General features: G+C 43.3%; 1 protein-coding gene across 1 annotated transcript in view; it reads left to right on the top strand.

Annotated features, from left to right (window-relative positions):
• The window catches only part of MANBA (mannosidase beta), a 94,246-nt gene that overhangs the window by 16,822 nt on the left and 55,691 nt on the right, over positions 1 to 21,733 (top strand). Inside the window, exons 2-3 of the mRNA XM_068231552.1 lie at positions 9,791 to 9,885; positions 16,230 to 16,335. Coding sequence (XP_068087653.1) covers positions 9,791 to 9,885; positions 16,230 to 16,335 — 201 coding nt within the window. The remainder of the gene's footprint in view (positions 1 to 9,790; positions 9,886 to 16,229; positions 16,336 to 21,733) is intronic.

Here is a 21,733-nt window from a genome sequence, read left to right on the forward strand (position 1 = left end):
TTTTTTTTTATAAAAAATGTATGTGGGTAATTTTTGGTGTGGGAGGGAAACTGCTAATTTTAAATGTAAAGTAATTATAATTGTTTGTTTAAAAATGTATGTGGGTGCAGTTTACTATTTGGCCACAGTGAGAAGTACTGGATGCGAACGATCTCGCATCCAGGAACTAAAATGCAGAGGAGAAGTTTCCTGGGGGCAGAAATACTGCGCTCTCTGGAGAGAAAGCGTCGGTATTTCTGCAGGGAAGTTAGATCGGTAAAAGGGAATTATATTCCCATTCACTGATCGGAGGGCTAGCGGCGGGTGCGCGCACGGGGAGCGCGCCCGATCGTGCGCACCATGCGGCGGGAGCAGCAGTGCCTATCTGGACGAGAAAGCTCGTCCAGATAGGCCGAACTGGTTAAAGCTAGAATAGAGACATTGGAAAGGAATATTAAAAGTTTACATAATCTTATGTTGAAAGAACAGGTGGCATGGTGGGAGCATGCCAGCCTGAATCGATATATAGAGGAAGATATAGTTCCCAAAAGATATAGGTGGGATCTCCTAATCAATGATGGAGAAAATAATGAATCAAATGATAAGGAAATGGGTGAATTCCTGAACCAAAGTGGGGGTGAACCTACTTAAGATTCTTGCGAAAAGAAAACAAGCTAGATTGGAGAGATTAGGAGGAGACATTGATCAATTAAAACTAGCTATGGAACCATTCAAAGAAAAAGAAGCCTATAAGAAACATATGGAGGAGCTCACAGGTAAATTAACCAAGAATGAGCAAGAAATCATAGAAGTTAGACAGAGAAGATTCCTCAATGATTGGGGGGGGGGGGGGGGGGGATATAAGCAAAAGAAGGCCTACAAATGGCAAAATGGAACTAACATTAATGCACAGAGAAAACAAGAAGTGGTTACCCCTATAGAAAACACGGGGACTACTCATGTGTCTGGCACCCAAAAAGTAGATATCCAGGATAATCGGGGGAGACAGATAAACCCGGAGGGAGGGAGGAACTATCCTCCAGGAGGAAGAGGTTGAGTCCCAAAAAAAACTGATTCCACCTAAATATCCCCACAACCAGGCAAGATTTGGGGAAAAGTTTTACAATCTAAGACAGAGGAAAGGGGAAGACACCTTCCTTCAGGGGAATAGACAATATGAGCATAAGTATGATCGTATTCCTATATCAAATAGATATGAGCAATTAAACGCGTATGATGAGCCTTTTTATAGGGGTAAACCAGAGAACCAGATGGGGACACCCATACACGTATCAGCAAGAAGGATGAGAGGGGGCGAAAAAAGAACAGGAGAGGGACAAGGGGTGGAAGGAGAGAGCAACAAAGAAGAAGGAAATAAAGACAGGGGCATATTCAACATTAGTGGTGCTCAATTAACAAAACCACAGTTGAAACTTCTGGACAAAGGACTCCCCAAGCAGGTTGAATAAATTTGGGGTGTATGTAGACATTAATAAATATGTAAGGAAGTTAACACAGAAAAAATATTTCCTGAGGTGCGAAGGCCCCACCAACAGAGCCAATCCTATCCCTCGAGTATGTGCATACAAATCTAAAAAACAGATCTTTGTTTAATCCACAAGATACCTCTAAAGAAAGTACCATTGATACGTTTAAAAGGGCTGTGCTCCAAGGTTTGGAGAGATTGGAAATTAAGAAACCAGACAGATTAATCAACAGATTCTTGAAATAGTAGAGAATAAAGATTTAGTTCTGAAGCCAGCAGACAAAGGGTGGGGGGGGGGGGGCGGGGGGGGGGGCTCTGGTTATAATGAACTCGCTGCAGTATAAAAATGAGATGGTCAGATTGTTTGGGGATCAACAAACCTATAAAAAATTAAAGAAGGACCCCACACGTGAATATGAAACAAGTTTAAAGAATGTGCTAATACGGGGAGAGGAGACTTATCTCCACAAATGAACTCCTGTATTTATTACCCACCAACCCACCGTATTGCAATCCGAAGATCCATAAAAATATTGAAAAAGCTCCGGGTAGACCCATTGTAAGTGGGGTGGGTTCACTCACGCAAAGGCCTCGATTCATAAAGCATTCCCGCATTCGGAAATGCTGAAAACTGCTCACTTTACCGACCACACAGCAAAATCTGTATTCATAAAGGCTTTTTCCGCATGAAAAGCCGACATTCGCGAGCAGAGTGATCAATCACCGCCTTGCGCGGTGATTATCATAGCAAAAGTAACAAATGTCAATTCATAAAGATTAGAGGTAGCGGTATGCGGACGGGTATTACCGCTACCTCTGATGTGGCGAGAAGCGTGCGGAATACATTGCAGTGAATGGGACAGACCTCCCAAGCAGCTGCAGAGAGAACACCGCACGGAGGGATTCCGCCTGCTTCTCCTGTTTCCGCATGTCTCCCGACAGCCTAACGCCTGCCTACAGCGGAATATCTCCGCACGCCTGTCACAACTAGCAAAATTTTTATGAATTACCACCCTGAAGGCGGAAATACCGACAGCGGTGTTTCCCCGCTCGACGTTACCTTCCCGACAGCACTTTTATGAATCAAGGCCAAAGAGTGGGGTGAATATATTGACATATTCCTCCAGAACATTGTGGGCCAATTACCACACCTGCTAAAGGAAACCAAACATCTGCTTCAAAAAATTAGAGATGTGGGAATGGAAAAAAGGGGATATCTTGATAACTGGGGATGTCAAGTTCTTATACACAGTTATCCCGCACCAGGAGGGTATGCAGACAGTGGAAGAAGCGCTCAAACAACTGGGGAATTTAAAGACAAAGCAAATAGATTTTATTATGGAGTTATTAAAATATGCATTAGAACACAATTATTTTTGGTACGAGAATGAATTCTATGTCCAACAAACAGGATGTGCCATGGGGGCAAAATTTGCACCCTCAGTGGCAAATATTTATATGGCCAAATGGGGACAAAAACTTCTATTGACGGAGGGGGCAGAATATATAGTCTCCTGGAACAGGTTCATTTTATGGAGAGGCCCAGAAGAGTCCTTAGGGGCATTTTTCAACAGGGCTAATAATCATGGGAGCCCTATAAAAATCTCATTTAACAAGTCTTATGACCAGGTGGAGTTCTTAGACTTGGTCATAAAGAAAAAAGACAACTTATTAAATACAGAGACTTTTTTTCAAACCCACGGACAAGAATGGCTACGTTCCAGTAGAAAGCTGCCATCATAAAAGATGGCTTGAAAATATACCCAAGGGACAACTAATGCGGATTAGGCGAAATTGTTGAGGTTGAGACCTTTAGAACACAGAGTAATATTCTAGTACAAAGATTTATAGAAAAGGGATATAAGGAAGATATCCTAAACATACAAGTGGAAAAAGTGGCAGCCATGGATAGAGCTGAGCTTATGAAAAATAAAGCAAAGAATACACAACGGCAAAAAAGCAGGGAATTTGATATATTGTTGAATTATAATGGTCAGTATAGAGACGTAGAACATATAATTAAGAAGCACTGGAATATTTTGCGGTTGGATGGCGTTTTGAAGAAGGCGGTGCCTGAAACTCCAGGTTTTGTGTATAAAAAAAGCCCCTAATCTAAAATCAAAACTGGTACCAAGCTGTGTAAACCCCCCCCAAATAAGAACTGGGGATATGTTTGGACAGAAAGGATTTTTTTTCCATGTTGAAACTGCAGAGGATGCAGAGAAGCACTGCCCCAGAGGGGAATTTTATTTACATCAAACAATACAGGGCAGATGATTGCAATAAGACAGTGTATCACGTGTAATTCAAAAGGGGTGACCTATTTATTAAAATGCCCCTGTGATATGGAATATGTGGGTCGTACCACAAGAAAATTACACAAAAGAATTGGTGAACATGTAGCTAATATTAGAAGAGGGCTGGCCACACACAGCGTGTCAAACCACTTTCGATTATTTCATAATAGTGACCCCTCAGGGATGAAATTTATGGGCATAGAGGCCCATGTTAAAAGATGGAGAGGGTCTAGTCTGGTCAGGGACCTTTCCCAAGCGGAGGGGCGGTGGATCTACAACTTGAAAACCCTGATACCTAGGGGTCTGGATGTGGAATTCGATCTAAATTGTTTTATTACGAATGATCTGTGAGAATAGACAGGGGCTGATGATAAATTGATAGGGAGGCTATGCACTTTAATAATTGGGGAATCGAGATTAATAGGAACAGCCCAAGGATAGTGGATAGGTACCACGTAATTGTGACACTAATGGGACATGATAGGGGTTTACAAGGTGTCGAGAATCCTGTTGCCCTATTGCACATATAATGTGGGGGACACTTTGGGGTTTAGTATAAGAGGGACACATAGGGGATAGGAGATCCCTAAGGGCACAAGGTAATGACACCCATTTGGCTACAGGCTTATCCCCCGTAGGTGGCCATTTATATGGCACACATGTAAACGAGGGCTGTATGGACACATATAAGATTGTTATTGGTTTTTTTAATAAAGGCTATATGAAATTTTGGCCTTAGAGCTATATTCAATGGATTTAAAGCGCTTAGCTAAAGAATTAGATGTGTAGTGGGATTAATGGGGATTTTTTGTCTGGTAGGAATTATGGTGATAGTTTAATAGGGTGAAAGGTAATAGACTGAATGGCCAGGAGTCGCCTCCATATATGTATATATTTTTTTGAAATTGATGGCATATTGGTCAGTGGCCAGCCATATAAAGATGAAGATAGCAGCACTGAGTATTATTGACATGTTTTTAAAATGTGAATTTTAATTGTGAGCATAAATTTTATGTGATTAAGAGCAGTAATATAAATGTCCAGTAGATGGCGCATGTAATAGGGATATGGCTGGCTAAGGACTAATGGCCTATCGTGAGCAAGTAAGGAGGTGTCGGGATGGCCGTTGCGTTCCAACAGATGGTAATACGATCATGTGACTTAGTCACATGGGACTCACGCGACCTACGGGTCGCATTGTATTCAACGTACGCGGATAAGAGTATGAAGGACGTAGGACGCACCAGTGGCGTCAGCCTCTGATGAGTCCTTGACGGACGAAACGCGTAAGGCGGAGTCTGGAGCGCCTGACGTCACTAGGAGCTGACTGGAGTACGTGAGCCGGCCGAACAGCGGTGTACAAGCGGGAGCGCGGGAGCGCGGCAGCGGAGACAGGACGCCGATACCACAGTGGAGGTGGCACCGCTAGGCTGACAGTAAGCCTGACATGCGCTTAATTCATCTGTGCTACGTGAGTGTAACCCAGCGCAGGGCAATGGCAGTTTTGTAATGGTTTTACACTGTCTGTTTTTATTGTGATTTTTTTTTTTAGTGCAACTTTGGATTAAAACCGTTGGAATTTCAATGCTGCTAGATCGTTGGCTGATTGATTTATATGAGAGACCCACCTGAAAACTGAGGTGGATTACATCTGGTGAGCCTGATATCTTAAAGGGACCGTGTGGATAAATCGCACAGTGTGTGGTACACGAGTGGAGCACCGTTTTTTCACTGGGGTGTTACTTATTCCTGTATCTGTAGCAGTGATGCACTATGTTTAGGTCTTTTTGACTTTGCAGGTTGTGTTTTAAAGAAGAGGAGCGCTGTCTTCATATTGATAAGATTTTTTATTTTTTAATAGCTGTTTTGGTGAGCGCATTTATTTACACACACACATATGTCAAAAAGCACCCAGAAATGGATGGCAACAAAGCGCTGGAGAGTTCTGAAATGGCCAGCAATGATTTCAGATCTAAATCCCATTGAACACCTGTAGAAAGATCATAAAATTGCTGTTGGGAAAAGGTGCCCTTGGAGCAGTTTGCAAAGTATGAGTGGTCCAAAATTCCGAATGAGAGGTGTAAGATGCTTATTGATAGCTATAGAAAGCGACTAATTTCAGTTACAGTGGGATGCGAAACTTTGGGCAACCTTGTTAATCGGCATGATTTTCCTGTATAAATAATTGGTTGTTAGGATAAAAAATGTCAGTTAAATATATTATATAGGAGACACACACAGTGATATTTGAGAAGTGAAATAAAGTTTATTGGATTTACAGAAAGTGTTCAATAATTGTTTAAACAAAATTGGGCAGGTGCATAAATTTGGGCATTTTGATTCTAAAACCTTTAGAACAAATTGGATCTCAAATTGGCTTGGTAAGCTCAGTGACCCATGACCTACTTACACAGGTTAATCCAATTATTAGAGTATTTAAGGGGTTCAATTGTAAGTTTCCCTCCTCTTTTAAATTTTCTCTGAAGAGTAGCAACATGGGGGTCTCAAAACAACTCTCAAATGACCTGAAGTTAAGATTGTTCACCATCATGATTTAGGTGAAGGATACAGAAAGCTGTCTCAGAGATTTCAGCTGTCTGTTTCCACAGTTAGGAACATATTGAGGAAATGGTAGACCACAGGTTCAGTTCAAGTTAAGGCTCTAAGGGACAGACCAAGAAGAATCTCGGATAAACCGAAGTGACAAATGGTAAGAACTGTCAGTTAACCCACAGACCAGCACCAAAGACCTACAACATCATCTTGCTGCAGATGGAGTCACTGTGCATCGTTCAACCATTGGCCGCACTTTACACAACGAGATGCTGTATGCGAGAGTGATGCAGAGGAAGCCTTTTCTCCGCCCACAGCACAAACAGAGCCACTTTAGGTATGCTAAAGAACATTTGGACAATCTAGCTTAATTTTGGATTAAGGTTTTGTGGACTGATGAAACTAAAATTAAGTTATTTGGGCATAACAAGGGCCGTTATGCATGGAGGAAAAAGAACACCTGCTGCCTAGGGTAAAATATGGTGGTGGTCCCATTATGCTGTGTGGCCAGTACAGGGACTGGAAATCCTGTCAAAGTTGAGGGACGCATGGATTCCACTCAGTATCGGCATATTCTGGAGACCAATGTCCAGGAATCAGTGACAAAGCTGAAGCTGTGCCGGGGCTAGATCTTTCAACAAGACATCGACCCTAAACACTGCTCAAAATCCACTGAGGCATTCATGCAAAGGAACAAGTACAACGTTCTGGAATGGCCGTCTCAGTCCCCAGACCTGAATATAATTGAAAATCTGTGGTGTGAGTTAAAGACAGCTGTCCATGCTCGGAAGCCATCAAACCTGAATGAACTAGAGATGTTTTGTAAAGAGGAATGGTCCAAAATACCTTCAACCAGAATCCAGACTCTGATTGGAACCTACAGGAAGCGTTTAGAGCAGGGGTCAGGAACCTTTTTGTCTGAGAGAGCCACAAACGCCACATATTTTAACATGTATTTCCCTGAGAGCCATACAATATGTTTCAAACTGGGACAGTGCGCATGCGCAGCAGAGGGCTCAAATCCCTGTTGCCATGGTGATGTGTACACAGTTGATCCGCCGGGCAGCGGAAGTGTCAGACACGTCTTCAGCTTCTCTTGGGTTTCAGCAACATCAGCAATTTCCCCCGAAAGCCAGACAAGAGAAATACCGACTAACAGCTTGTACAATTAGCTGGCTGACTTGGGAGTTGAGTCTCTTTGTAGGACGAGATCTTTGGCCCAATAGGCTGCCTGGCAAGTGACAGGCAGCCTATTGGGCCAATCAAAGTGCGGGGACCTCGTCCTACAAAGTCACCTGGCCTGACAGGGTCCAGAGTGGGACAAGTGGAGCTGCCGTTCGTTTTGGGGTAGCGCGAGTTAGTAGTGTTGGCTACAGCAGGGGCACGCCTACTCTGAAAATGTTACTTGCTCTGCCACACTAAGCTGTGCTGCTTCAGCAGTGTAGCTTAGTGAATCATCCCTACTGATTTGTCTGTGAGCCAGATGTAGCCATCAAAAGAGCCACATCTGGCTCCCGAGCCATAGGTTCCCTACCCTTGGTTTAGAGGCTGTAATTTCTGCAAAAGGAGGATCTACTCAAATATTGATTTCATTTCTTTTTTGTAGTGCCCAAATGTATGCACCTTCCTAATTTTTTTTTAAACCATTATTACACACTTTCTGTAAATCCAAAAAACTTTTATTTCACTTCTCAAATATCACTGTGTGTATCCTATATGATTAACTGACTTTTTTATTCTAACAACCAACGATTTATACAGGAAAATCATAACTATTAACAAAGGTTGCACAAACTTTTGCATCCCACTGCATTTTTTTTCTAAAGGTTGTGCAACCAAATATTAAAGAACGACTGTAGGAAGGCTGACGTGTTTTTTTTTTTCTCCTCTTATGCAATACCAGTTGCCTGGCTGTCCTCTAGATCCTGTCTCTAATACTTTTAGCCATAGACCCTGAAAAAGCAAGCAACAGATCAGGTGTGACATTGTCGGAACTGACTAGACTAGCTGCATGCTTGTTTCTGGTGTTATTCAGACACTAGTGCATCCAAATAGCTCAGCAGGTCTGCCAGGCAACTGGTATTGCTTAAGGGGGAATAAATATGGCAGCCTCTCTATACCTCTCCCTACAGTTGTCCTTTTTAAGTTAAAGGTGCCAATAATTTTGTCCAGCCCCTTTTTGGAGTTTTGTATGACATTCTGTCCAATTTGCTTTTTTCCCTACCTTTTTGTTTCGTTCCAGTACCCACAAAGGGATTAACCCTTCTGGCGGTCTATTAGAAACCGCCAGGGGGCAGCGCAGCACTATTTTTTAAAAAAATTTTTTTTAATTATGTAGCGAGCCTACATGACTCCTCCTCCATGCCCTCATAATTTCCTGCCTTGACTACTGCAATGCCTTTTTGTCTGGTTTCCCTATGACCCGAATTGCCCCGCTGCAGTCAGTCATGAATGCGGCAGCCAGAATTATCCACTCCTCCCATCGCTCCAGCACGGCGGCTTCCCTGTGAACTCCTCCACTGGCTTCTTATCCAGTCCAGAATCGGATTCAAGATACTGTCTGGCCTACAAATCTGTCCACAAAACCTGCCCACCCTACATTTATGATCTTACTCAGAGGTACCTAGCCCGCTCACTCCACTCCTCCAATAAACTTCGCCTGACTGCCCCCCCCCCCCCCCCGCATCACCCAGTTCCATGCATGCCTCCAGGACTTCTCAAGAGCTGCTCCAACACTATGGAACTCCCTACCTACCCCCATTAGTGTTTCAGAATCCTACAACCTCTTCAAGAAGGCCCTCAAAACTCACCTTTTCACTCTGGCCTATTCCCCCCCCCCCCCCCCCATTCACTGGTGCTCTAAACCCGCAGCTGAACTCTGGTCCCCTTTCGTGTCCCCACCTCTCCCTCTAGATTGTAAGCCTTCGGCAAGGTCCTCCTCCTTGTGTCTCCTACCTGTTAATGCACATCCGTTACCGTACACCCATCCTATGGATCTGAATAAACTCTTGAGTGAACTCGACTTGCCTAATCTCCATGCTCCCAGCCAGTGACTGGCTAAGCATCCATGTACTCCTACTGTGCTGTGTGATCTGGTTTTCTTTTATTCCTGTATTGTCGTATTGCTGTATGTAACCCCTAAATATTGTCTGTAACCTAAACTATCGTCCAGCGCTGCGTAATATTATGTTGACGCTTTATAAATACAATAAATAAACGTGTATAGCAAAACATGTTACTGCAATACTTTTCTGTGTGAAATACTTAATTTTCTGGAAACATTTCTGGAATGCCAACAATTTCAGCCATTAACTTTTCATAAAAGTCTTCCATCTTATGATTGTTTTATATAAAACAAATTTGTGACTGAGTTGCTTTGTATGTTTACATAAGGGACATTTTTATAATTATAAAGTAGTAATTTAGATTGATGTGAATTTATTCTTATTTAACCCTATTATTTTACATTTGGAAGGATGCTTATTTCAGGTTTAATGACATTGTGTATAAATGGATTGGACATGATTCATGGATATACAGCAAGGAGTTTTCACTTCCTCCTGATATCAGGTACGCTTTGTATGTTAATCCATGGCGCATACTAACTTAACTGCTTATAGGATACATCTAGGAAATGTAAAAGATCTGATTTACTTACCTAGGGTTTCCTCCAGCCAATGGAAGCCTATGTGTGCTTCGCCGCACCTACACTCTCGGGCAGTCTCTCGGGGTCCCCTCCGTAGCAGCCGGCCAGCCGCCAATTCGGACAGGTCGGTGGCCTCTGCCTGAGTGCGTGCTCTTGTCACTGGGAGCGTTCTGAGCAAGCGCAGACCGGTCCCAGCAATGGGGCTGTGAGCGATGCGTTTATGCTGCTATGGAGGGGACCCTGGGAGACTGCCTGAGAGCGGAGCTGCGGCAAGTGACACATAGGCTTCCAGGGGCTGGAGGAAGCCCCATGTGAGTAAATCTTATTTATTTTGTTTTTAATACATTTCCCCCGATATATTGTTTAAGCAAGCTTGAAATGTTTTAAAAGGACATTTGAGATTTAATGCTATCAAATTGGGGTACCTCAGAAATCCCAAGTTTCTCTCAGTTGAAATGATTATTCAATTAGCACAAACAGGCAGTTAGGGCTTGTTCACATTAGGGACTTTTTCTTTCATCACTTCACCCCAAAGGCGTTTTTACCCTAACAGAAAAGAGCGATTTTCACCTTTCAGTGCTCATCCCTTTCATTTGCCAATAGCTTAATCATTACTAATCACAATTAAATGATCTATATCTTGTTTTTTTTTCATCACCAATTAGGCTTTTTTGGGGTTGATATTTGTTTTCAATAATTTATTTTCTATGCATTTTAAAGGGAAAAACAAGGTAAAAAAAATGAATAAATACTCTTTCTCCAATTTCATCTCCTATAGTTATATAAACATTACTGTACATAAAACCCACACATTTTATCTGCCTATTTGTTCTGGTTATCACAAGATTTGAATTATGTCCCTAGTACAAAGTATGGTGACAATATATTATTTGGAAATAAAGGTGTATTTTTTCTATGTTGTGTTTTTTGTTTTACTGATCTCCGGGTAAGAGTCACAGCGCTGTTTAACTCTTATAAAAACGCCCTGGAGCCGTTAAAAGGCTCCAGCAGGACGTTTTAATACGCCTGCTTGTCCTTAAGTGGTTAAGCGCTAGCGATTTTAAAAATCGCCTTAAAAGCGCTTGTGTAATGTTCGCTTATGTGAGAGTTCTCACATGAGTGATGAGCTTTCTATTCAATTGCAAATGCGGCTCCTGCACCATTTTCTAAATATTTGCGATTCAATAGAAAGGATAGGGAAATCACTAAGCGCTTTGAAAAGCGATTCCCCGAGCCCTTTTAATGAAGTACATTGTATTTATTCATTTCCCAGGCAAATGGCTCACTTCCTGACTTCAGGAAGTGAAAAAAAAAAAACGCAGGGCTGTGGAGTCCGTACAAAAAACTTCCGACTCCAACTCCGACTCCTCAGCTTATGAAACCACGACTCCAACTCCGGGCACCCAAAATGGCCCCGACTCCGACTCCTTAGTCTAATACTTAACAGGGCTGTGAATTTTGTACAAAAATCATCCGACTCCTCAGTTTATGAAACCACGACTTCGACTCCAACTCCGGGTGCCCAAAATTGCCCCAACGCCTCGACTCCAACTCCGACTCCACAGCCCTGAAAAAAACGCTACAGAAAAGCACTTAGAAAAGCCCCTTGAGCCCAAGGGGATGCAAACAGAGGTAGGAGTATCTAGTTTTAGATAATATGAAATACATCCAAAAATTGGAGAGAGGAAAAGGCGAGGGGAGACGTTTGTCACTGGTCAGAAATACATATCCAGTCTATGGCCTAGTTCACATTCTAAATTGCCAGCACTATCCCAATCTGAGTTATTTATTAAAGAGACTCTGTAACATTAAAAAGATCCCCTGGGGGGTACTCGCCTCGGGTGGGGGAAGCCTCCGGATCCTAATGAGGCTTCCCACGCCGTCCTCTGTCCCACGGGGGTCTCACCGCAGCCCTCCGAACAGCCGGCGACTGTGCCGACTGTCAGTTCAATATTTACCTTTGCTGGCTCCAGCGGGGGCGCTGTGGCGGCTTTCCGTTCCGAACTACACGGAAATACCCGATCTCATTCGGGTCCGCTCTACTGCGCAGGAAACTTGCGCCTGCGCAGTAGAGCAGACCCGACGGCGATCGGGTATTTCCGTGTAGTTCGGAGCCGACAGCCGTCAGAGTGCCTGCGCAGGAGCCAGGAAGGTAAATATTGACGTCACCACTGCCCGGACTCCACGGAGGGCTGCAGCGAGACCCCTGACGGATGGAGGACGGCGTGGGAAGCCTCATTAGGATCCGGAGGCTTCCCCCACCCGAGGTGAGTACCCCCCAGGGGATCTTTTCATGTTACAGTTCCTCTTTAAGCGATTCTGAAAGCGATCGCACTTATAAAAGCACTTTGATAACCCCACGCCTTGAAGAAGGGGGACCCTGCGTGGCCCCCAAAACAATTGTCTGCTTAAATTCCTTGTGGGAACACCTGGGTCAATAAAAGGAGCATGAATTATTCAAAACGGTGTGCTGATACACTTGACCACGGTTTCGCTTGGGACATGCCTATGTCTTAGTGTCAAGCACCCGACCCATGTTTGATGGAGTGCCTTCCATAACCTAATAGCGCTTCCAAATAGATGTTGCACCTGATTGACTAACTGCAGAAATGTGCAGAGCTCAAATAACAGGCAGATTGCACACCTTGCATTCAAAACAGGTACAGTCAAAGGAGAGCGTTGGCTTCAGCATAAATTGTACACCAATGATTCCCTACTAGACTCCTCCTTGACAATGACGTGCCCCCATGACAGAGATCTAACCACTCGTCTAACAGTGAAGCATAATTTAATCACTAATCTAACTGTTAAAAACCAAATTCTAACCTGGTGCTGCTAGCCATAAAGTACACATTTGCTCAAAAGACGGCAAGCGATGGGCAGTGCTCTTAGGCTGCAAATAAAATAAAACCTACAGAGATGTGCAGGGCTAAATACACACCTTGAATACAAATCAGATGCAAATTATGTACTAACCATCACCTTCAGCTGTACAAAAAAATAAGTATACTTCAGGCTAGCTGCATCCATGGGCTTAAGTTTGCATTCAAATTCTTAGACTAGTGATTAGTACATAATTTGCATCTGATTTGTATTCAAGGTGTGTATTCATCCCCAGGGGGGATCTGCACATCTCTGTAGATTTCATTTCATTTGCAGCCTAGGAGCGCTGCCCATCGCTTGCTGACTGTACAGCATTGGTTTCTTTTGCACACAAGGCTACACTGAGCTCTGGTTATTACACAGTCAAATGAGGATCTGATGACCAGGCATGATTTCACTCAGTAGTGCGGGGGGGGGGAGGGTGTCAAGCTTATCTATCTGACGTCTTCTTCGCTCGTCCCTCGGCGCCTCCTACGATGCGCTCCAATCTGCCATCATGTGACTACAAATGCTTCCTCCTTCCGGGTTGAAGGAGGAAGTGTTTATAATCACGTGATGGCGCATTGAAACACATCGTGGGAGGGGATGAGCGAAGAAGACGTCAGATAGGTAAGCTTGACCCCACCCACCCCGCACAGCATTACTGGGTGAAATCCGGATAGTTACTATCAGGATCAATAGAATCTGAATTTAAGCCCATGCTTGCTGATGACCCTTCTACTTATTCTCTCCCCATTTGACTGCCTTTCCGCAGCAGCGATGCAATCACCAGAAGTACAGAAGGGGGTGTGGCCAGCATGGAAGGAAATGAGTGAGGTGGGTAGGTTTATGGAAGGGGGCATGACTGGCCTACAAAACAAGAAAATCCAGCCAACCATGCCCTTGCTCATCATTGCTCAGTATTATTACAGCATGTACCCCTTTTATGAAATGTTTTTCAAGCATCCCCTATTGCCAAATACTCTCATATTTATACAAAAATATGGAGTACATGTGTTTTTTCAAACATTCCTTTATGCTTATAATGAACTGAAAATGGTTATTTGTATTACTTTATATATGCTTTATCATTTCATTTTTCTAATCCCAAAACCAGCTGTAATAGACGGGCTATAAGTTCAAGCCTTGTATCCCACCCAACCACCCCTAACACATGTTGAGAACCTGGAGCTTAGTGGATCTTGCAGCCAAAGTTTGATTACACATTAGATTTTTTCCCTCCTTATTTTGACATTTTCATTCATACTAATTTTATAAATGTATCACAGTGAGAATCTGAGGCAGAAACCTGTATTCTAACTGTATTTTGTGCAAATATATATATATCTCACAATACAACACCCCCTCCCGTTCTTTTCATAGCTTATTTGCTCGCCTTCCCTTATGTACTGGCCTCAACTTCCTGGTTTTGAAACCATAGACAAGAATGACGTCTTTTTTCTTGGAAAGAATTGAACATTATATTTTTGATCTGCCCTTGCTAGCAATGTCCTCGACATTACTTCTTACATTACATATTGCGGTTATTTAAAAAAATTAAAATAAAGCGATTAGGGATTTCACTCTGCCGAGGCATATTTGGCTACAAATCCCGGAAATATTTCAGAACACTAATCCATCATGCCATTATACCGTTATTCATGTTTCATCTACCCACCTTTATTGTGCTGTTAGGTACAGGGCTGTGGCGTCTGTGCAAAATTCATCCAACTCCAATGACTCAGTTTATGAAACCTCAGACTCCAGGTAGCCAAAATTGCTCTAAGGGCCCAGTCACGCGTACAAGCACAAAACAGTAGCGCTTAGTACTACAGGTTTGTGTGGGTGTGTTTTTCCGCGATTTAATGCAGAAAAAAATCACTGGACAAATACGCATTCTTGAAGTGATCGAGATTAGCGGTACTATAGCATGCTAATCGCCATCGCTCCGGAATCGCCAAAAATTGCTGCAGGTAACGCGTTTGGTGATTGGCGGCAGTCGCCACAGGGAGATCACTGCCGTATACTTACTATTGCGCTAGAGCTTTAAAAAGTGCTAGTGCTTCGGCGAATCACCCCGCTAATCGCCCTAGTGTGAATGGGCCCTGGCTCCTCCACACCGACTCCACTGCAGAAAAGGCAGATTGATATAAAGATAATGTGTTGGTAATTTTGCTGCTGGCTACTATTTATCTGTAATCGTGCAGGTTTGGCTTGACCAAGCAGTCATATTACTGCCACAAACATGAATCAATTTTATTGGTATTCCACATGAAAGAACAATACAAAGTGGTGTACACGTGAGAAGTGGAACGAAAATCATACATGATTCCAAACATTTTTTACAAATCAATAACTGCAAAGTGGTGTGTGCGTAAATATTCAGCCCCCTTTGGTCTGAGTGCAGTCAGTTGCCTATAGATATTGCCTAATGAGTGGTAATAACTAAATAGAGTGCACCTGTGTGTAATCTAATGTCAGTACAAATACAGCTGCTCTGTGATGGCCTCAGAGGTTGTCTAAGAGAATATTGGGAGCAACAACACCATGAAGTCCAAAGAACACACCAGACAGGTCAGGGATAATGTTACTGAGAAATTTAAAGCAGGCTTAGGCTACAAAAAGATTTTCATGTGAAATTCCAATAAAATTGATTCATGTTTGTGGCAGTAATATAACAAAATGTGGAAAACTTCAAGGGGGCCGAATACTTTTGCAAGCCACTGTATGTATTTCCAGGGTAGACGAGAGGAGAAGTAGACAAGCAGGAAATATTCTGCGGGGGGAAAGGGGGGGGACGACACAGTAGAAATAGGGCTGGTCTAAAAACTGCAACTTATTCCCGGTTTATGCAAACTTTAATGCAAATTTATGCAGCTTGAAAATGGACCATTGGTATGACGCTGATGCAGAATTTGATTTGTGCATTTTCAAATGCATAAATTTCCTTTAAAATTTCCATGTCTTTGATCATCCTTAGCAGCAATTGGCTAGAAGATCCACTGTGGATAGTTGCTATTCTCTCCAGTAGACAAAGGAAATCAATGCCCGCTCACAGAAATGGGATCAACCCTTATCTGACATGGGAATATCCTCATATGTTATGAGCTTTTATTTCTAAGATTGGGAGGGTTGCTATTATACAAAAAAGCTAGACACAAAAAATTCGGGGTTTTTTTTTTTTGATGGCTTAACGGGCATCAATTTCCCTATACCAATTCAGATGCTGTTGCTATAGTTTCAAGTAAGAATAATTTGAATTAACTTTTTAGCAGTATTACAAAGCTATTTCAATACCAGGCTGCAATGGAAAGTCCTTTTTAATATCAAAATAGCTGTCGTCCTTTAGATTACCGGTATATATTTTTGGGGAATGATTACCAGCTGTTATCTTTTTGTTTTACAGATTTGGGCAGAAGATTGTCTTGGTTTGTGAAGGAATAGACACAGTTTCTACGATTACGCTCAATAATATTACCATTGGGAAAACCCAGAACATGTTCAGCAGATATGTGAGTAGATCCTCAAAAGTGTACTTTGTAAAACATTTTATTGAAAGTAGGAGGTGTAGAGGGATCACTGATCAACAGATATATGCACATATGCTATTGCTGTATTTACCAGCAGTTACATATCCTACACACCACTGTGGCATGACTAAATTTAATAGGTTGAAGGGATTGAACACCCAGCAAGTCAAAAAGCAGTCTGGACATTTTGATCAATTTTACCACCTCCTTGTAGTATGATAATGAGTTTACCTACACAATCGGCTCTTGGTATTCAAAATCTGTTGACCCTAATTTTGTAAAATTAGCCAATCAAAATTGATGGTGTGTACCAGGTTTGTGTATCACTGTGGAACTGTGTGCTAAGGCATCTCCAATGGGGATATCTTGAGCGATCCAGCAAACCTAGACTAGATGAATTAAGAAAAAAAGTCTATTAAGCGGTTAGTACTTTCCATCTTCAGTTTGTGCACATCAGATCACAGGGGTGCTGCATTAGACTGGCAAGCACTCGCATTCTAGTTTAGTGACCTTTTAAAGAGGAACTGTAAGGTAAAAATGAACTCTCCACCCGTGTGAAACTGATGACAGGTTTGTCAGGGAAAATCCAGTTCTCAGAAACCAAATAATACTTTGCCATATACTGCTGCCATATTTATTTCTTTTTAAGCAATATCAGTTGCCTGGTTATCCTGCTAATCCTTTGCCTCTAATACCTTTAGCCATAGACCCTGACCAAACTGTATACAGATCAGGTGTTTCTGACACTATTGTCAGATCTGACAAGATGAGCTGCATGTTTGTTTCTGGTTTGATTCAGACAGTAATGCAGCCAAATAGACAAGCAGGGCTGCCAGGCACCTGGTATTGTATAAAAGGAAATAAATATGGCAGCCTCCCTATTCTTCTCACTATAGTTGTCCTTTAAGCCTTTCCCACAGAGTAGGCCTAGTTTAAATTCTGGCCTACTGATACAGTGTTGAGGGGACATCACATGCAGCTCATTCCTAATTTGAGTATGCTAATATTAAAAGATGCCCGAAGTGACATAAGATAGACATGTACAGTGCTTAGCACACAAATAACTATGCTGTGTTCCTTTTTTTTTTTCTTGCAAGTGCACCCAAACATAAATTTATTAGTTATACGAAAGGAGAAAAAAGAAACATTTCAAAGTTGAATAGACAAAACCGTCTTTCCAAAATTTACAGTTGAATTTACAGCAGGATCTACCCTATAATGCTGCATAAAAGTGTGTATTGTTTTGCAATTTGCTGCCAGATATTTGATTTGTTGGAATCCTAGCATATGCCGCCCAAGATGTCGATATGGATCTTGTGGAGTGTGCTCTGAGGTTAGTAGGAGGTTCCAGATTGGCTATCCTATAAGCAGTTTGGATCGCCTTTACTATCCATGAAGATATTGTCCTGGCTGATGCCGGCTCACCCTTTCTGTATCGTGTTGGGATGATAAAAAATCTATCTGTCTTTCGGATTTTTGATGTCATTTCTAAGTACTTTCTGAGCATCCGACCCAATGTATGTGGTAGTTGTGTGCTTTTTTTCTTGGAACGTAGGAAGTGTCCAGTCCTGGTTAAAGTGGTACAGAGTAGCCACCTTGGGAATAAAATGCTGCATGGGTCTGATGACTACTCTATCTGGAAAAAAAGATAAGTATGTACTTTTTCGAAATACGGTGATATGTTTTGTTCGTGGAAGGCTTGCGAGACTTGAGGATTGTGTTAATGACCTCATCAGTACAACCGGCCACTTTTAGCCTCTCCCCTTGAAAAGCCAGGCCGTCAAATGCAGTCTCTGTACCTCTGGATGGAAAATCTGATCCTGTGATAATAGGTGAGGAATTTCTGGAAGCTTCCATGGTGTTATCTTCAGCTCCCACACCATTGGAAACCATGGTCGATGATTCCAGAACGGTAAGATGGCTATTAGGGCCCTTTTCCACCTGCAGTCGCTAGCGTTCACGCTGAACGCTAGCGATTGCTGAATCGCAAAACCGGCGATTCCCCGACGTTCGCAGCCGCGATTCTGCTATGCTATGCACTGCATAGCAAAATCGCGGCAAATATCGCTCCGCCGCGCGTTCGCGTTCCCGTCAAAAGCGAATCGCGGTAGTGGAAATGACCTACCGCGATTCCTATGTTAAAAAGCAAACCGTAGCGATTGTAAAATCGCTAGCGGTTTGCGTTTTTGCGATTCAGCCAGTTTGCGCTGGTGGAAAAGGGCCCTTACTGTAATCTTCCCTTGTTCCAACCTCCGCATTACTCTGTTGATCATTGGTGTTGGAGGGAATATGTAACCTAGACTGCAGTTCTGGTCTGCCGTCAACACATCTATTCCTTCCGCCAGAGGACAGTGTACTCTGGATATGAACCGAGTGCACATCGCATTGTGTCTTGTCGCTATTAGGTCCAGATCTATGTTCCCCCACTCCTTGCAAATCCTTCTGAAGATCTCCGTATCTAGGGACCACTCCTTGTTGTCTAGATAGTGTAGACTGAGTAGTCCACCTTCACATTGGATTGGACCGGTATATATAATGCTCTAAAATTCGATACTTCTCTGCAAACTGCATTATTGGTGCTGTCTGTTGAAGACGTAGACTTCTCGTTCCCCCGTTTGTTTGTGTATGCGACCGTCGTCTTGTTGTCACTTCTAATTAGGACTGGTTTCCCCGTTATTAATCTCTGGAAATGTTCCAGGGCCTGTAAGATCACTTTTAGTTCTAGTAGATTTGCTGGTTCCTCCGCTGTTATCTGGGACCACGTACCCTGTGCAACTTGACTCTCCAAGTAGGCTCCCCAACCTCTTTAACTTGCGTTGGTAGTAATCAGTATCTCCTGAGTCTGAATCTGTTGATGTCTGTACAAGTTGTTCGTATTCTGCCACCAAGTCAAACTGTTCTTCATCGTAGTATCTATGAAAATCAATTGATTCATCTCCTTCTTCCATTGCATAAGGAAGCCCCATTGGAATACTCTGATATGCCATTGGGCCCACTTGATCATGGGGATGGTTGATGTTAGTGTTCCCAGCAGACTTGGGCACTGGCGAGCTTGTAGATGAGGAGTCCTTTGTGTGTTAAACTCTCCTGAGAATGCTGTCCACCTTCATGTCTGCTAGTCTTATCGCATTCAGCGTGGTTAGGAATATGACTCCCAAGAATATCATGTCTTGAGTGGGGGATAATTGACTTTTCCACCAGCTTATTATCCATCTGAAGTGTTGGAGCGTTTCTAACAGAAGTTCCCTCTGTTCCAGAATTCTCTGTTGATCTTGTGCCAGAAGAATAATATCGTTGAGATAGTGATATAACCTCAGTCCTCTCAGTCGTAGAAGAGCCACTATCTGAACAAGTATCTTTGTGAATGTCCTGGGTGCTATGCTTATCCCAAATGGGAGGCACGTAAATTGGAGATGTACCTCCCCGACTGCAAAGCGTAAAAAACTTTGGTAATCCCTGTGTATTGGCACATGCAAATAAGCATCTTCTAGGTCTACTGACAACATCCAGTCGGAGACCCTGGTTGCTAATACAATGGACTGGAGGGACTCCATCTTGAACCTGGGAAGGTCTATTAGTTGGTTCAGCGCTCTTAGATCCAATACTGGTTTTAAATCTCCTGTCTCTTTTTGTCACAAAAACCAGTGGGGAGTAGACCCCTGTTGCTCTCTTGGGTTGGAACCAAACAGACCGCCTTCTTTGTGAGTAGATCTTGGATATACTTGTTCAGTATCTCTCTCTTTTCTGCTGTACCTGGGAGTTTTGTTGGAATGAAGTGGGACTCCGGAAGGTCCTGTTTGAAAGTCCATTTGTGTCCGTGACTAATTGTTCTCACCACCCACTGGTTTCAACAGTGGTCTGCCCAAATGTGCCCGAAAGCTTGGAGCCTTCCACCCACAGGACACATCCGGGTGGACACACCATCAAAAACTCTTAGGATTGCTGGAAGCCGTGGTGGTCTTTTGCTTGTTCAGTCTGGCTAGGGCTGCTTGTCCCCCTTGCCAGTCTCTTCTATAATCTTTTCTCTAACCGTCATCCGGGACAACAGGAGATCCGGTCCCTCCTCCGGATCTGGGGAAACGATCAATCAAGAAAGCATTAACAGCCCCCGCCCACCCTCATTCCTCAGTTCATCTGTGTTTCCCTCCAGGAAACACCTTCAAGAAAGCAGCTCCTGTTTATTTATTTTTTTACCTTTTGGAGGGTGAGGTGATATTCCGGAGGACAGGCCTTGGATGTTTTCCGGAGGGGATTCCTGGGGGGGGCTGTCCTTCTTTGGGAGAAACGCGCTTTAGCGTGAGAGAACAGCGCTTTTTCCCTGCCTCCTACCTTCTAGACGCTGGCTCACGGAGGAATAGCCGTAGCGTCTATCACCGCCGCAGCTGTTTCCGGGTCTCTGACGTCAGGCGCAAGGAGGAGGGACGTGGCGCGCTGACGTCATCCGTAACGCGGCGGAAAGGGGAGGATAAAGCGGAGGACCAGAAAGGAGGAAGTGGTTCCTAGCGTCCTCCGCGCGCACAGACCAGCATGGAAGGCCAAGCGGCTGCAAAGCCTTCCGGAAAGACCCAGCCCCAGGCGGCGGCTTCTGGTGGGGTGAGTCCTCCGTTCTGGAGGAGGTTTTATGCGGTCTTATTTTTGAGGGGCTCTAACACTGCCTTTATGTATTTGTTATAGGCAAAGACTGAGCCCAAAAATCCTGCTACAGTCCCTGAAAAGAAATATAAAATATGTGGATTTTGTAGCACTAAGATTCCACTGGAAGCTCCTAAGAATGCTTGTCAATCATGTATAGATGCCTTAGTAGCTTCAGAAACTTCCAATATTTTAAAGGGGGTAATGGAATCTGTAAATGTTAGGATGCAGGAAACATTAGACAAATTTAAAGAATCTTTTGTTCCTCCAGCCATTGAGCCTTTACCTGGTTCTTCCTCGGCTTCCCTCCCAGGCCCTTCGGGGGTTTTTTCTCAGCAGTCTTCCATCTCTGACATTTTAGGGGCTGAGGAGGAGGAAGAAATTGAGGAGGGGGAGGAGGAAGGGGAAGAGGTGACAGAGATTATATCTTTAGAGGAAGGTGAACATCCGCAGTCTGATGATTCAGAGACGGAACATATACTTAGAACTCCGAGATTTTTGTTTTCACCTGATGAATCTTCTGAGTTACTGAAAGCGGTTTATGCTACGGAACAAATTAAAGAAACAGTTGCTAAATTAACTCCGCAGGATCTGGTTTATTCAGGCTTAGCCAGACCCTCAGGGAGGGTTTTTCCTATCCATAAGTCATTGCAGGAAGTCATTTCTTCGCAATGGCAGAATCCTGAGAAACGGTTGTTTATTCCTAAATCATCTAAAAGGAAATACCCTTTCTCTCAATCAGACATTG

The sequence above is a fragment of the Hyperolius riggenbachi genome, chromosome 1, assembly GCF_040937935.1.
Source record: "Hyperolius riggenbachi isolate aHypRig1 chromosome 1, aHypRig1.pri, whole genome shotgun sequence".
In the NCBI taxonomy this organism is placed as follows: Eukaryota; Metazoa; Chordata; class Amphibia; order Anura; family Hyperoliidae; genus Hyperolius; species Hyperolius riggenbachi.